Source organism: Sander vitreus, chromosome 4 (genome assembly GCF_031162955.1).
Source record: "Sander vitreus isolate 19-12246 chromosome 4, sanVit1, whole genome shotgun sequence".
NCBI classification, from domain to species: domain Eukaryota; kingdom Metazoa; phylum Chordata; class Actinopteri; order Perciformes; family Percidae; genus Sander; species Sander vitreus.
In genome coordinates, this window is record NC_135858.1 from 6077897 (window position 1) to 6094770 (window position 16874).

Consider the following 16874-nt stretch of genomic DNA (forward strand, 5'->3'; position numbering starts at 1 on the left):
AGTTATAAGTGAGTCTCTAAAAACTAGAAAGCATAACATGAAGGCTCAAAGTTGCAGCTTGAGGCTATTGCAGTGAAATGGATTTAGTGAAAAAAACAATGTCAATGTAATGCTTCACTGTAAGTGGGCATATATATATATATATATATATATATATATATATATATATATATATATATATATATATATATATACTGCATTTAGCCTTATTTGGACAAACATTTTTAAACATCTTTTCAACGAAATTAGACTTCAGTGTGAAATCACCAGATTCCATGCAAGACCACCTAATTTCTGACTCCAGCAGTTAATGGCAAATGTTGATGAGCAGATACCAAATATTCTAGGGCTGAGTTTGACAAGTAAAAGCTGTAATTCAGTGGTATTCCCTTTAAGAGACAGCAGGGGAGGCTGGAAATCACGAATGAAAACAACAGACCAATGGAGTTGTAGCACTGGCACTCAGTCATCCTCAAAGAAAGAGGAAATAAAAGAGAAGAATCTGAGACATTCTGAAGACACATACGTTAAGAAATGTGTGTGTCTTTCCTAAAGAGCACCTGCGTTTCTTCGTTCACATGATTCATGTCCGCGGTTTTGTCTTAACACAATGTGGTATATGCAGGATTCTAAAGGATGTCCAGTGCTGGAAAAGTCAAAATTGGGAAATAAAAGTGTTTTTCACAGAATTAATACACAGAACAGTATGTAGTCATGTCCATGTTCATTCCCCGTCAGCTACGTAGCAAACTGCTGATAAAATGCCAGCTTGACCCTCTCAATGTGGTGACACAGCTTGATGGCCGGTCCCAGCTTCAGGTCCATGCACTCCTGCACTGTTGGGAGGTTCAGCAGCAGCAGTGCCTGTCCATCAATCTCCTATAAAAACATAAATTCATATCAGTTGCATTTTCTGAAATTAGTTTTGGCTTAACTATCAAGGGCTGGTAAAGTGATGTTTTGTATTTGTGACCATGGAATACAATACAAGTGTATAATGCACTTATTGCAAAAGAGTGGAGTGAGCTCTCATCCTGAGTGGCCATTAAGTCTGTATTTCTTACCTGATCCAAGAAAATCCGTGCAAGAGGTGCACAGTCAGTGGTCTTGATGAAGCGAACCACATCAGTAACGCTCCACTCTAGCGGACTGGTGTCCAAACACAGCTTCGGAGGAGGCTCAACCTTTGACGTCTATAAACACACAGATAGGGTGAGTCAGACAGAGACTCTAAGAGAACTCCCAGTGGAGGAGGAAAGGCTCACAGCTCATGCTGAGGAGAAGGGTATCAGACCCGAACATTTCATAAAAGAAACACTGGCTGTTTCAATTTTGTTGATTTTCTCTAAGTCCTGGTGATACCATCATTCAAAACTTTATTGATATGGCTTAGTTAGGCAGAAAAAGGCAGTTGTATTTAATGCAAGGGGCAGAGAGGTGGGATTGTGCATTAAATCTTTAATTTTGTACTAGCAGGAAGTTTTCTTTTACGCCTAGTGGTACAATAGAGTATTCATTAAAGACACACTGACTGGAAAATAAACTATGATAAAGAAATACATATAATACATGTAATACATACACAATACAAGAAAATAAATATTTAAAAAAAAAATGTTTCCGTATTTATTCATACCTGTAAACTCAGAAGGGCTGAAAAAGGTGACATCTCCGCGCAGGCATTTAAGTGGCACCTAAATAAGGCACCGAAATCCGCGTTGCTATTCGGTCCGGTAGATAACGGTCGTTAAGGCACCAGGTCTCGGACCCCCCCCCCAAAATAAAAACTCTTCGGATCTACACGATTTACGTGGATGACATTTTCCCATTCAAAACGGCAATTTTCGCCAAAAAGCGACTAGTTTGCAGGTATGATTTATTGCTACCTAGCCCTTTTAAAACTCTTCGTGACTTTCATTACCTTTGGTGAAGGAGGGCGGTTCTCATCATCAGAGAATGAGGGTGAGTGGGGTTTCCGGCGCCGGCGTGTGGGCCTGGGTGTTGCTGGTGGGGAGGGGGACGGTGTGGTGGGCTGAGACTTCCCAATCGATTGTTCAGAATCATCCTGGAGATCTTCCTGCAGCTCAGACCCAGAGTCACTCAGGGAGTCATCTTCATCCAGATCTTCTTCCTCTCCACTGCCCTGTCAGCCAAAGACAAGGACAACAAACAGTCCCATTAGCACAGACTCGAGTGTGAGGAAGAATCAAAGTTAACAATGTTGGTTAAACAATGTATGCATCCTTTAATATATTGCTTAATGAAGAAAATATGAGTGTGTGTGTGTGTGTGTGTGTGTGTGTGTGTTACCTGTGGAGACCCAGCAGGGGTGTTGTCCACTGAGGCTGAGGAGCGTCTCTTCTTATGTACAAACAGCTGTTTCCTTCTCTTCCTCCTCCTCCCTCTTCTCTTCACTCCACCTTCCAGGTTGGAGTGTCCCCCGGGTGGACGGCCAACACGTTTACTCTTCTTCTTTCCATAGTAATATGCTGGTGACAAGACAACAGGCGTATTGTGAAATGTTGCATTTGACATGTCAGAAAGATTTTAATACGTCACTGATATAGATGGAAATAAATCCATCAAACTAATACTTTTTTAATACATGTATTCTCTACATGGAAAGGATTGATAAATAGGCTGTAAAAGCATGTCTATGGATGATATGGGCTATCTGGAGTGATATGAAAACATAAGTAACTGTAATCCTTTGTCTGTTGCTATCAAATTGCATCAGTTTCTGCAGGGCAGCAGCAAGTAAACATATCAACAAATCTGTGACCTTAAGCTGTCAAAATAGTTCAGCAGAAGATGAAAGAGGCCGATTCCAAACACATATTTTCAACAAACCATACATTCATTAGCTGTGGAAAGTTATTGCAATTTGTAAATCACTTTTTCAAATTATATCCCTCTGCTTCACAGAATTTCTGTATTTATTAAGGGAGCATGTATTTACACAATCACTATTCATTAGAAAAGCACAAAATGAAAAAAAACTAAAGGTTTCTGGAAAAGGAGAAATTAATGAGCTTTGTTACAATAAAAAAAAGGATTGTATATAAGGTTTAGAATTAAGGTCACAACTGACAAGCAAGTATAGAGATGTCTAAGCTTTTAAAGGAGAATTCCGGTCGATTTTAACACGTAGCTCTGTTGTTTGTAAATTTGGAGTGCTGTCAGTAGTGAGAAAAATGAAAACAATCAAGTGTTGCCTACACCGAGTTATCCTCCTGCTACAGTTTGCACCCAGGAGGCTGAAACGGGGCAAGTTTTAAAACGTTCTTTTAGCCTCTTATCAGGTTCGAAATGTCATTACAAGTGCCTACCCGTGTGAAGTGATTCCTTCCGAGTGAACACAGTGAATCTGACTGCAGTAGATGTGAAAGAAATGCATAAAATGTGTGCTAATTCAGCTCTGTTTAGTTCCGGTGTTGAGACAGCAAGATGAGTGCGTAGGGACAGTCTACAAAGTACAAGAGATACAAAAATATTTTTAAAAAATAGGCATATACTTATTTTTTTTTTAAAGTAAGTAGTACAACTAGCAGGAAACAAGTTATAATTGAGGTAAGTTTGGAGACACTACCTTATTTAATCATTAAATTAATACATATTTTTGTATCTCTTTTCGGTGTTGTACTTTGTAGACGGTCCCTAAGCACTCGTCTTGCCGTCTCAAGTCTCCTGGGCGTTAACGCTAGCAGGAGGATAACACGGTGTAGGCAACACCGATTGTTTTCCCTTTTTTCTCTCTACTGACAGCACTCCAAATTTACAAACAGAGCTCCGTGTTGAAATCGACCGGAATTCTCCTTTAACAATCACAGCATTTAGAGGTTATGTTCATCATCTGCTTCGATAAGAAAGCAGCCACCCCAGATCATCTGATTAATCATTTGAAGTCTCGACAATCACTAGTGTCTTCTAGTTCTGTAAACCACCTACTGTATTTGGTCTTTGTGAGGACCGAGCAGTTCTCCGAGCAGCGTTCCAGAACCATGCGAGGTCCAAACAGGTTGGGGCAGCACTCTAACTTGATGCAGGTTTTCCTGCAGAAGTCTGCCACACGGTCTGCAGTGCGGACTATTTCCACAGTGGCCCGGTAACTCTTTCCCTTGTACCTGATATTGAAAGAAAAGCAAGCTTAATAAATAGTGATACATCTTTCGTATTTCCACACAGTATTAGGTTGGAGAAAAAAAAGGCAGGGATTTTCAAAAACAATAGATTCTTTGCACTTACTTAAGCTCCTATTATGTTCATGTTTGATCTAACAAGGTTGCTACGACCTGTAAGGTCTCTTAAAAGTAACTCAGATGCTGTCGGCTAAATCATTGCTTTAATGAAGTATTAGGAGCTTGTGCTGAGTTCCGGTGTGCAGATTTTTATTTCCATTTGTGCATTTAAGTACGTGTTTAATCCAGCATGTGTCCTAAAATAGGCCGTGCGAACACTCCTACTGTACTATTCCTGCAGGGAAGTACAGTAGGAGTTTTCTACAGGGCAGAGTATTCTGAGCTGAGGATTAAATGGTGTGTCCCCTCACTTGGCTTTGAGCGTCTCTCCATGGCCTTGCCAGCGGCTCTCCTGGTCCAGCTGCAGCTCTCTCAGCACACGACTGGGCTTGTATGCCGAGTTTATCAGCAAAGTCAATACCTGGATACAAGACAAAAGAATAAGAAAGAAGAAGAAAAGAAACAAGAATCGCCAAACACTTACATGTTATGTGCAAGTAGGAGGGTTATGTCTTTTATTCTTTAATTGGTGCAATGATTAGCATTTCAAAATCAAACCGTTACAATATTCATTTTGAGACTTTCCTTACCATTACCGTGTGACTTTCAATGCAACAAACTAAATCTGTCTGTGCTTCTTGCAATATCACATGGTAGAATGAGTGAAAGACTGATGAAGAGAAATGAGAAAATGAATTTACTGAGAATGGGGGAAGGAGCACAAGTAGAAACGTCCTCTTTCTGTCAGATGGCAATAGGGTTTCTGGGAAATGTGTTTTCAACAACATGGTGTGAGATGGGGGATTTCAGTCATTTCCAACATGATTTCATTTGTTTCGAGTAAATATTCAAAGTAATCACAACTAGTTGAATAATAGTTATAATTATAAGACTAAGTCTACAGCTCTGTGAAGTTGGTACACCAGTGCTTTAAGCTAAATGCTAACCTTAGCAATGCTAACATGCCGTTTAGCAGGTATAATTTTTATCATGTTCACCATCTTAGTTAGCGTGTTCGAATGCTAACATAGTTAGTCATAAACCAAAGAAATGGACAAATTAAAAATTGAACGTGATGCTATATGGAAAGCTAAGGCTTCCTCAAAAGCTTATAATTCGGGCGCCCAGATAGCTCAGTTGGTAGAGCGGGCGCCCATATATAGAGGTTTACTCCTCGACGCAGCGGGCCCGGGTTAGACTCCGACCTGTGGCCCTTTGCTGCATGTCATTCCCCCCCTCTCTCTCCCCTTTCATGTCTTCAGCTGTCTTGTCAAATAAAAGGCCTAAAATGCCCAACAAATTATCTTTAAAAAAATAATAATAAATAAATAAATAAAATAAAAGCTTACAATTCATCCTCTGGGAATATTAAATGTCTGTACCCAACTAATAGTGGCAGACCCAGCAAAGGAAATTGCCATCCAATGGAGTCACGCCGCCAGCATACTAAAAAAAGCTGAACACATCACAATCAACCTCTAAATATTATACAAGGATTGAGGAATGATACCTGTTTTTTGTGTTATTCTTACAGTTAACAGCTGGACTAGCCCCTCTCACCTCTTTGAGCACGAGGACACAGTTTCCAGGGCCAATGAACTGAGGAAGCTCTGCAATGCGTCCTTTGTTAAGGTAAGGCCCAGAGAAACAGCGGTGGTTGAAGTAGATCTTGGGACAGCAGTATTTCCCATTCCCCTGCCCTGCACGTGGACACAACATGAGATACAAATGATGAAACAACCACAGGCAGTCAGTAGACGGGACATCACAGTTTGGAATCCTTCAATGGGACCTGAGACATACCACTCACCTGTCTCTGACTGGTTGGCCATCTGCTGCTTGACAGCGTCAGGTGACGATGACTTAGGTGGAATTCGGCTGTAAAGTGATGATTTTGAGTCAGAAGTTGAAAGGCAATGGATTCATATTGTTATTGAATTCAAGTCAATTCATAGTTCAAGTTATCTCAAGACCACACTATTATTTACAAAGACCCAATAAACCAGTCAACACCACCACCCTTCCTCTTTTACTCACTGTTTCTCAGGCTGCACCACAGCAATCTTCCTCTCCTTTTCAACTGAAAAACAAGGACAGACTAATGTGTTCTCAGTCACACTATAACATTATACCATTTATTTGGAGGTCAGGGTAAAAAAACTGATAGCATTATGTTTGTAACTGCATTGGTAACAGTCTCGTTATGGCAGATGTGTGAAGATCATGAGAGTTCGCTATGATGATGTTGTATACCTGAGGGTTTGATGGGGTAGACGAGTGGATAGCCGTTTGTCTCACACCAGCTGACAGGGAAGATGTCGAGGGAGTCCACATGAACTATCAGCTCTGGCATGGGCTGCTTCAGTCCTGCACAAACATACACACACAGCTGTCAGACAATCACTGACAGTGAACAGCAATAAAGATATCACAGTAGGGGTGGGTCGATGTCCCCTAAATTGGCAGTTGACGATGTTTACAGTAAAATAACACACACTCATTTTATAATAAAAGACAAAGTTGTATCTGCAGTGTATCGACTTACGTAATATTGAGATGTTGTGTCTGAAGTGCGGAACACCAACTTCTGCTTCTCTAGCAGTGATCTAGTGTATGAATTGGTGTAAAATACCAGAATCTATGTCTCTCACATTACAGCGTTCTCCATGCAAAAATGCATAGGTAGCTACTCAACTAGGGAGCCAGGAATTCAGATTAGATCCACATAGGTTAATGCTCTACATGATATGTAGCTGTGCTGTGGGACTGCACAGAAATTAAACATGTTAATATTCTACTTTCATCCACACACACACATTCTTTCAGTACCCCGTCTCACCTTCCAGGCTGAGCCAAATGTATTGCCCTTTGACCCTGGTGACAGTTGCCACGTGAATGTTCTCAGGTGACAACAGGTTAACAGCCTCCAGTTTCATGGCCTCTTTGAAGCTGTGGTCACACTGCTCCTGGCAGGTAAACAAAGAGGGGAAAAAGTGTGAGAGGGTTATGCTAGGCTAGGCTATTATGCTGTCTGTCAAATGGGTAAAATCTAATATCCTACATTCTGTTATATTCTGACTGCGTGGGAAAGTAAAATAAAAAATCTATTTCCTCCAAAGTATAATAGTTACAAGGTTGCAAAAAGAACTGACAATACTTTCACTTGTCTACTTTAAAGTATTGTAGCATTGATTTGAGCAGTGTTCAACCTCTAGAGACTCTTTTGTCACCAAACCCATCCATGTGACAAGCAGTTTACACGTGGTATGAGATACAGTAGGTATCACACTTTACAGGCTGCCAATAGTACAATGCTTTCAGAGGAATACTGTCAGTTTCAGTCTTTAAATCACATACAAACGGAACTAAAGAGCTTATTTTGTTTCAATCAAAACAAGATCACTTCAATAGCCTGAATTGCTGCTTGAATAGTACAACCCAAGTAATAAGAAGGAGGATTTAGCTCTGACAGCTTGCTAGTGGTGATTTAAACTTTAATCATTCATGCAGGCGCACTGCATGATCGCACAGATGTCACATGAAGCCTTCATATCACCGCAATATAGTAATAGTAACCTACAATTTCCCATTTAAAAAGGTAATTTGGACAATGACCAATGGGAGGACAAAATGCGCTAGGAGCCGATTAATAGCTCATCTCAGACTCTTTCACTGAACGACCAATGTTACAAGTCGGACCAGCATCTGGTGGTGGGTTTGTACACAAGTCGTTGGACACGAGGCAACCCTTTACACTGAAGCCTGACCAGTGTGATCTCGGTGTAAAAAGGGGTAAAAACGGAGGTTGACTTACAGTTGGGAAGCAATGTTGAGGAGCTGCCTCAGCCTCGCACTGTTTCAGGTAATCCGCCCAGTCAAAGTCTGGACCCTGGTATCCTGTACATGATAAACGAAAGAAAGCAGGAAGAAAGAATGGACAGAAAGAAAGAAGCAAGGGCAGATAAAGGAAACAAATAAATACATTGAGAGAGAAGGAAAGAAAGCATGAGTGATCTAACCAATGCCATTCCTTATTGTCTGATATTACCGATTAAGTGAGTGGTTATAAAAAAGGAACAACATTTGACAGCGCAGACCTGGTGGGGGGCTGAGAGAGAGTCCATTTTTGAGGCTCCACTGAGTAGGGAAGATTCCTGGACTGTCTCTGTGACACAGAAAGGACCTGCCAGCACCCTCCTCAATACCACAAAGGTCGTCCATCTTCACAAGGAAGTACTGCTCGTTGAACACCTGAAAAGAAGAGGAGGGTCATTTTAAGACACTTCCATACATTTTTAATTGAGAGCTGTAAAGTTTTTACAGCCAGTTTCACTGAGTCACACTAAAAACTGTATCAAGGTAAGGAGATCTACTGGATTGTACGATTAAATAGTTCAAAAAGATATAGTTTCAGCCATGTTTGTGGTCTTTTTAAGACTCTGGGGTGATCATTAGCATTTTAGCCAGTACAGACAGTGTGGTAATGAAGATAGAAAGCATAAACAAGTTTAACTAAGGCCAATAAACCAGCAAACAAGAAAAACATTGCAGCATAGGAGAGACAGATTTGATAGGGAAGTCTGTTACCTTGGTGACAGTGGCAGGCCTGATGGAAATAGGAGCACCAGGCTCAACAGCCTCCAGTTTCATTCCTTCCTTGAAACAATGAGCAGCAATGGCAGGCTGATCCTGAGACAAACAATACAGACATACACACATGCAGATTCACTTTCAAAAGCTCAGCTCTTAGTTAGTTCGTCTAAGTTTCAGTATAGAGAACTTTGCAACTATTTTTTTAATGAATAATTATCAAATCTTAACTGGCGGATCAGCAGTAAGCAGTGATATGTTTGGGCAAGTAAGACCAAATAAGAGCACGGTTGGCAGTACCTTACTGAACTCTGCAGTCAGAGCTTCATCCTGGGGTAGGTCACTGATCCTCTGTCTCACCTCCTCCCACTCTCCCTCTGTCCGCAGGGCCAACAGGTCTGAAACAAACAAATACACACAGATCAGCTGCTGAAGAACTTAACCTGACTTCCTGATGACTAGGGTGTAATTTGATTATCAAGAGAGATTTAATAAAAAGGTAAAACACACATCTGATTGAATTTTACACTGCGCACTCTCTTAGAAAGTTTATAACTGAACCTATGTGAGTTGCTTTTTCTTTGTTCTGGACCTCCAATTAGGTCGCCACAATTAAATAAACAAGCAAACAAAAAACAGTGTTGTCCTCCATATTTTTGCATTTCCATTACATTTTTATCACGTGGCACTACAGTAGGTTTCAGAAAGCCTTATAAACAAGATGAGGATGAACTTCGGTTGGTACCTTTTATTACATATTTAAAGAAAGCATTATATCTCCCATATTCTTTTATGAAACATGAAATAGCAGTAATACAAAGGGCTATGATTACTTTTAACACAATAACACAATTTTAGCAATAAAAGCCTGGCATTGCATATCAATAAGGCTTTAGCTGTAGTGGTACCAGAAAAACAATGAGTGTCCTGAAAACAATGAGATATCTCACCCTGCATGGGAAATCAATTTCAAGATCTACTGTCTGACACCATCACATTTTGAATATTGGTGCTTTTGTATTTCAGCACTATGCACTCGTCAAAGTATTTTGAAAATGTTATTATAACTCACAAAATAATTAGAAATAAAACATTAGATCTGATGTATTGATTCTATATAAATGACACAGTGTAATAGGTAATCATAGGATTGTACTATATAATTACACATGCATCCAGTCCATAATTGCTATTCTTCTTGTGTCTTTCAATCAGAAACTATTACTCATGCTATCTAGACATCGTTTTTTTCCCTTTTTTCTAAATATAAAATCTGACCCGTGCCAGTGCCACTGACCCAATGGAGGCCTGAGGGTGCAACCGTGCTCTTTGGCCCAGCCGGGTGGGTGGAGGCGTGGGTGGAGGTAAAAGAGCCAAAGGGTTGCGGGCATGTCTGGGAGGCCCTCGGTGCCTACCAGGCGCAGCTTCAGCCTTCCTCCGACGTTCTCCTCCACCTCAGCAGCCCAGGCAAGCCCCAGGTCAACGCTGTCCTGGAGCTCCACGTAGCAGCCTGCACACAGGAGCTCCACTGGGTCTCTGCCACGCTGGGGCTGTGGGGTGGTAAATGAGAAGCTGATAGCACACACACTTACACAAACACAAATGAACACACGCCTAGGCAAGGCGAGGAATTTGTATTGGGAGAGAATGCACTGCATGACTAAGTGGCAAAACTGAGGCACAGTCACTAAAAGCTAACTAATGGCACTAAAGAATTTCACAGGCTGTTCCTACAGCCATTTTGCTTTCAGCAGCACAACCTTGGTGCTGTAAACAATAGCTCACAGCCTTGTTTTTTCTAGACCTGGGACTTCAAGCAGGGAACGCATGCAGGACTTCATAATAGCTACAAAATCTTATTCAGTTCAACTTGAACAGTAAAGGTGAAAGTCTGAATTGATTATACATTACCTATGTATGAATTCATTATATTATCATGTGTTTTTAAAGTTGTCAGATTTATCAAGTCAGTACTGATAGAGGTGATTGTTCTTGGCACAGACAGAGACTTGAGAGAAATATGAAAGCTAACATGGAGTTTCTAAGAAGGACAGCTGCTCCTTTCCCCTGCCTTACCAATTCCAGCAGGTTGGCGGGTGCGCTGCACTCCTCAGCCAGGGCCTTTTCCAACAGAGCCTCCCAGTCCTGGTGCTTCTCACGCACACCTGAGGTGGATCATACACATACTGTCTGTTTATTTTATAAACCAAACAAGCAGGTGGACTCAGGATCACACATACACTCCTCTGCCTGGTTTCTCTTAGTCACCCTGAATCCCAGCAACAGCCATAAATTTAGAATAAACACAAGAATGAATTCAAAGATAACAGAATATTACATCTAATATGACTTTTTCATCATACCGTGAACAACTCTCATCATAAGAAAAACAGTAGAAATTGCTTCAGCACCACCTTCATTACTCTTTGCGTTGCTGAACGAAAGTGTAATTACTAAGTTCCACCATTAAAATAGCATTTTGACATGTACACAGTACAAAAAACTGTTTGCTCCCTCCACTGCTCACCTTTCCCTAAAGCACTCGCATAAAAACAAAAAAAGAAGGAAAAGAAATCATAAAGTGGACAGACTAAAGTTACAAAAATATTTAAAAACTTAGCATTTCCAATTTATCATCCAAACTACCTGTGGGAGAATTTTTTATACAAAATAAAATGATTATTTGACACCGGACCAACTTTTCATGGCTGATGTGTGTTAATCTTCTGCACATCAGTCATGTTTTATACGATCACTCAGCTCTACAGGAAAGACAGACACCATGCAACTTTTTGAGTGGCCATAGGTAGATTACTACTTTTGCTACACCTCTCAAAACAACAAACATAACCCCAGCCATGCCTCACCCTCGGGGGCCCTCATTGTCTTCCCATGCTGGCGGCTCCAGCCCAGCGGGTGGAGGTCTGCCGTCATTAGGTCACACCAGAAGTCGGCCCGCCGGTCATCCTGGTATCCCTCGTAGCGTAGCAGCAGCAGCTGGCCACATGTGGTGATGATGTTGGCCACCCAGTATGGACTGTCGGCCTCTGAGCGCACACACACCTCCAGCTTCATGCCTGGAGTCAGTCCTGTCTGCAGGCCCTGGTCCACCTGAGACAAGGACGGAATACCGGAGATACATTGAATCATTATCCTGATTGGCCCCCTCGCAGTTAAACCACAATTTGTGTTCGGCAGCTGGTTACAACAAAAAACAACCTACAAATGTGCACAAAGAAAAGAAAAGGTGACTTTTATTCTATGCTGCCAATGGCTTTTATTTCAATTACACCTACCTGCCAAGCATACAGCTAAGTATTATGTGTTAAAATTGCTATTTATAGAAGCTCTGTTACTACTGGTGATGCTACAGTGACTTCTGTGTTCCTGCTGTTGATTGCTTTATGACTGGATGCTTCTACAGCTGTTTTACGGCTTTACTAGCTGACACATTCCATACATTTGAGTCATGCTTTCAGATTTAATACATAGTTTAAAACGAACTTGCGCTTCCTTGAGAACTTTACACAGATGGTTAGTAATTGATTAATAGCTGGCACACGCTTATCCCGTGATGTGTGTTAGCTGTGAAGGTTGTCAGCACCCACATGTTTGAAGGCCTGATGGGGCACGGACACGGCTCCATTCTCCTCCAGGTATTCATCCCAGTTAAAGTCAGATGCATCCTGAGCAGAGTCTCTGTCTGGAACACACACACACACACACACACAACACATTTATCTTTTCCAACCGGCTTTTTTTTTTTTTTTATATATTATCTTACTCATTTCACACAGCTGTTAACAGTGTAGTTCTTACCAGACTCCTGACTCATGCTGGTGCCCTCTCAAGGCCGAGACTAGGAGCTCTGAGAAGGAAAAGAGGAGAAGGATAATTATCCAGCTCTGGAGACAGAAAAAACAACAACACAGAATTGCAGCAATCGCAGTCATCTGCAGCACACTATGCTGCGACTATGCTTAATCAAATCACTATCCAGATCCACTATACAGATCTCAACATCACTAAATAATCTGTGAACTCGCTTCTGTTTTCAACAACTATAAGATTAATGAGACAGGTGATACCCCTGGATTGCAACAGCCCGCTCAGCAGTTCACAAGCCAAACTGTATCAGCAAAAAGTTACACAAAAGAGCTCAAAACAGAGATCAAGACTTACTCCAGCTGGCTACCATATTTACAACACACTGCCTAAAACACATGACATTAATCAACATAATGTGTCAGCCAACAATTACAGATAAAACATGTATCAGTCAACATTCAAACAGCCACTAACTAGCAGGCTTCAAGGCCAAAATGAAATTAATTTGGAGAAGTTGTGAATAAAATCACAAACTTACATGCTGCACATTTGTCATTCATTAGGGAGGCACAGGCTACCACCTAAGTAACGCAGCAGATGGTACGTAATCGCCGGGAAATATATTAAACTATGCTAATCTTATCCAGCTCCACTTCTACTTGTGAAACTCATTTGGGCTCATCTTTAAACAGCAATTGTATAACTTTTCCTGCCTCAATGTGAAGATTTCAAACAGTGCCTTGACATGAATGCGGACACACAAATCAAGCTTTGACTCATCAAACTGACACACAACATTGTGAAAGGCAGATGAAATAAGTTAATACAACAAGAGAGATGGCATGAATGAGAAAGAAGGGAGCGCTGGGCGAAGATAGCTGCTCTGTCACGGCAGCTCCATTCAGCCGGCCTGTCAGGCCTGTCTTTGTCATGTCTGACGTCTCTATTAAAACCAGGGCCGCAATCAGAAACCACCCCCTCCCGACGACCGGACTGCCACTGCGACCCCGTGCTCCACCGGGATCAGCGCCACCTTTCACCCGCGACCCTGCCCCAGACTCCCTCTGTCTTTTTCCCCCTCCCTCTGACAAACACACCAGAGGGCCTTATTGTCCCTGGAGGTCACACTCCTGACATAAGAGTGGAAAAAAGAGTAGTGGAGAGGAGACAGGAGAAGGAATACATGCCTAAAAAGTTAAGAAGCTGTATTCTAACACCTAATGATGCTGAGCTTACATGTTAGATCATTTATGAGTTCATGGTGGAATTTTAAACCAATTCTGTTTTGTACTTCGATATGTCTATCATGGGCAGCATCCTCGCCCTGACATCTCTCCATTTAATGGATGTGTATAGGTCCTGTTTGAATGCGTGTGTATTCCGGGCCTGTGTGTGTTTGTGTGTGTGTGTAATGTCTATAATAAAGTATGTCTTCTTCTAACTACAAACTCCTGGGACCTTCCTCTACAATTGATTTCATGGCTTTTTACATAGGTGAACATTTTTTTAAGCAGTTTAAACAACATGAAACTGAATCAGTCATTCTGAAAAGAATTAAACTGCATCTGTATTCACAATTTCAGGAGGTATATTGATTACAACACTTCTGAGAACTATCATTTGAAACTTTCAAAGACGAGCTTTCGATATGAACTTGCTCTTATTCGGCTGCCTTAGCTGTAGGTTTCTGCAGCACTTAACTTTACAGAACAGCACAACCTCGGCCTGTACGTGCAGACAGGAAGAAAAGCTACTTCCCCTGTTTCATATACAGCAAGTGGTCTGTGTGGACAACAGCTAGCAGCAGTCTGCCTCAATATTGTTGCACCACCCAAGACTCTGACTTAACCTGAAAAAGAAAGGGCCAAATGTATGTGTGTGTACACACACACACACACACACACACACACACACACACACACACACACACACACTACATCCTCTTTACAAGCACTTACTGAATCATATTCTAATCAGCACTTAGCATGGGACTAAACATTTCCAATCAAGTCTTCCTAAACCTCTGGGCTGTAATGCAATGTGATGAAATACGCTTGATAAAAAGAAATTAGCTGCCGAAAAACGTCCCCAAACACTATTTAATGGCATCTGCTGATCACCAGTATGACTTAGATTATAAGCAGTAATGTAGCAGAAAATGAATATGCCCTCCTGTCGGGGTCCATAGTCAATAACATAAACAAAACCTATTTTCAAAAGAGAACTTCCTTGTTTTCTAATTGTGTTATCATGTCACTTTCTCTCTGACCTGTAGTGCTATTAAGCCGTGCAGTTAGTTTTGGTTTTATTGTGCCATGTTTTGACATATCAGTCTCTGAAATGTCTGCCCTAATAAAATGGAAGGGATTGGAATTCTGTTTGTGGTGCTCAACACACTGAAAAGTTATATTTTAAAATTTAACAGCAACATCTCTTTCCAGAAACTCCTGTCCACCAAACTCTAAATAATGAACACTGAGCAGTTTTCACAGGAACTATTTCTTTTGTAGAAGGTAGTTCCAATGAAAACTGTTTACAATGACGTCTGTGAAATAACTTGTTTAGCAGTCAATACTGTGAGCACCACAAATCCAAATTCAGCTCACCTCTTTTGTATTGGGAGGGTAGCAGAAATCTCAGACTGAAGACATGGCACCATAAAACCCAACCATCTGGCTGATGATGGCTCAATAGCACTACCGTTAAGTAAAACATATGGGGCTTTTTTTTTTGTAATTTAGGTGAAATGACCCTTTAAAAAAGGCTGGTAAATGAAGTTGAGGTAGGTTTACACACCATGGCACTCCTGATAATAGGTGTGATAAAATTGAGAACCAGATTATTGTGCAGCCCAGTGTAGGTTCCTATCAGGTTTCTATGATGACTTGACACCTGCCAATGCTTTTTAAATAACTTTAAATACCCCAAACGTTAATATATGAACGTTATGGTTGCCAACAAAGGGTTGCTCTGAAGACTAACCAATATGAGCTGGCCTGCTCAGTGGATGGTAATCCACGAGCTATGTCAAACTGACCTCGAATTCTGCCAACTGGCCGACCTGCTAAAACTTCAGACCAAATAGGATGCTGAAATGAAGAATCTACATTTGCTCAACACAGCACGTATAAATAACAAAGCGGTTTCATTCAGTTTACAAACATGATCGTTGCATAGCGGCAACCGGAGCAGCGATGCCAGCGGATCACTCAAGTTGCACAATAGGGAAGTTAAGCGCCAGAAGAAAAATAGGTTGCCATAAGTCAACGTGGAATATATGACAACCCTCATCAGCTGTTAAAACCAGAACGAGCGAAATAGCATTTATAAACACATGAGTTTATTCAGCTGTTTGGTGAGAGCTAACGTTCCATTGAAACACAAATCGGCTGAGATCGTACAACCGTCATTATGTAAGGCTACGACATTATAAATATACTGAGTTATTCAAGGGCAAATCACTGGACATTTCCACACAATCCTTGAATTGAAACTAGCTTAATATTGCACTAAGTACAGACTAACCGCAGCATTCAGAAACAGAGATGGGCCATTAACGCAATGGCTTTGCAAAGAGAGACTAACGTTACGTTACAGCACCAACGGTCTAACTTTCACACTGAGGAGAACATATAGGCTACCGATCGAGAGAATTATTAAATTGCTCTCTAATAAACAAACACGCGGTCCTAAATGTATAATGACCGTGTGGGACTCATTGGACACATGGTACAATCGCCTGTGTCCGAGTCAAGTTACTGAACGTCACAGCTTGAGCAATAAGAGCAGGCTGACGAGCAATAAGGGCGCTTACACTCGACCGAACCCGACTCATCTTTTTGAGAGACGGGAAAAAAGACGAATGCGCCACCCCAATACAAAACACCGTTAGGAATTTGTAACTAACAACACAGAGTACGTGAATATTTAGTCGCAAAATTCGCCCCTTACCGCTAAGTAGTTTTTCCAAGTCGGTTTTTAGATGCAGTTCCTCTCCGCCTGCTCGCTCGCAGCAATGACAAACCAACGCGAATAAAAACCGAGAGCCCCGGTTACACGTTTCAAAATAAAATGGTTGTAAGAGCGGAAGTTACAACCGCCGCCCATGCAACAGTGGTTCTTTTTGTGTTGAGGATTAAATCGCGATACTTCCGGCGTCGCTCTGGCAGCGTCTGGCTATCTTGACGCAGTTCTCGTTCGTTCACGACCTCATTCCAA

General features: G+C 41.4%; 1 protein-coding gene across 1 annotated transcript; it reads right to left on the reverse strand.

The window, feature by feature from the left end:
• Positions 1–375: 375 nt before the first annotated feature.
• On the reverse strand, positions 376–16712 carry sfmbt1 (Scm like with four mbt domains 1). The gene is made up of 21 exons (XM_078247905.1): positions 16608–16712; positions 12648–12696; positions 12437–12531; positions 11696–11939; positions 10905–10993; positions 10126–10378; positions 9129–9226; positions 8826–8927; positions 8336–8489; positions 8053–8135; positions 7078–7204; positions 6492–6605; positions 6276–6318; positions 6049–6116; positions 5799–5938; positions 4550–4659; positions 3949–4124; positions 2311–2489; positions 1922–2143; positions 1065–1193; positions 376–879 (listed from the first exon to the last, which is right to left on the reverse strand). Exons 2-21 carry the CDS (start codon positions 12661–12663, stop codon positions 739–741), a joined length of 2583 nt encoding a protein of 860 aa, XP_078104031.1. The 5' UTR covers positions 12664–12696; positions 16608–16712; the 3' UTR covers positions 376–738.
• Between the last annotated feature and the right edge of the window lie 162 nt (positions 16713–16874).

What these genes read in the sequence shown, in the direction of transcription:
- sfmbt1 (XM_078247905.1), bottom strand. An exon ending in GGCCAACCAGTCAGAGACAG is followed by an intron (nt 5,939 to 6,048) that starts GTGAGTGGTATG and finishes GTCCACGTGCAG; the next exon opens with GGCAGGGGAATGGGAAATAC. An exon ending in CCTCACAAAGACCAAATACA is followed by an intron (nt 2,490 to 3,948) that starts GTAGGTGGTTTA and finishes TCTTGTCACCAG; the next exon opens with CATATTACTATGGAAAGAAG.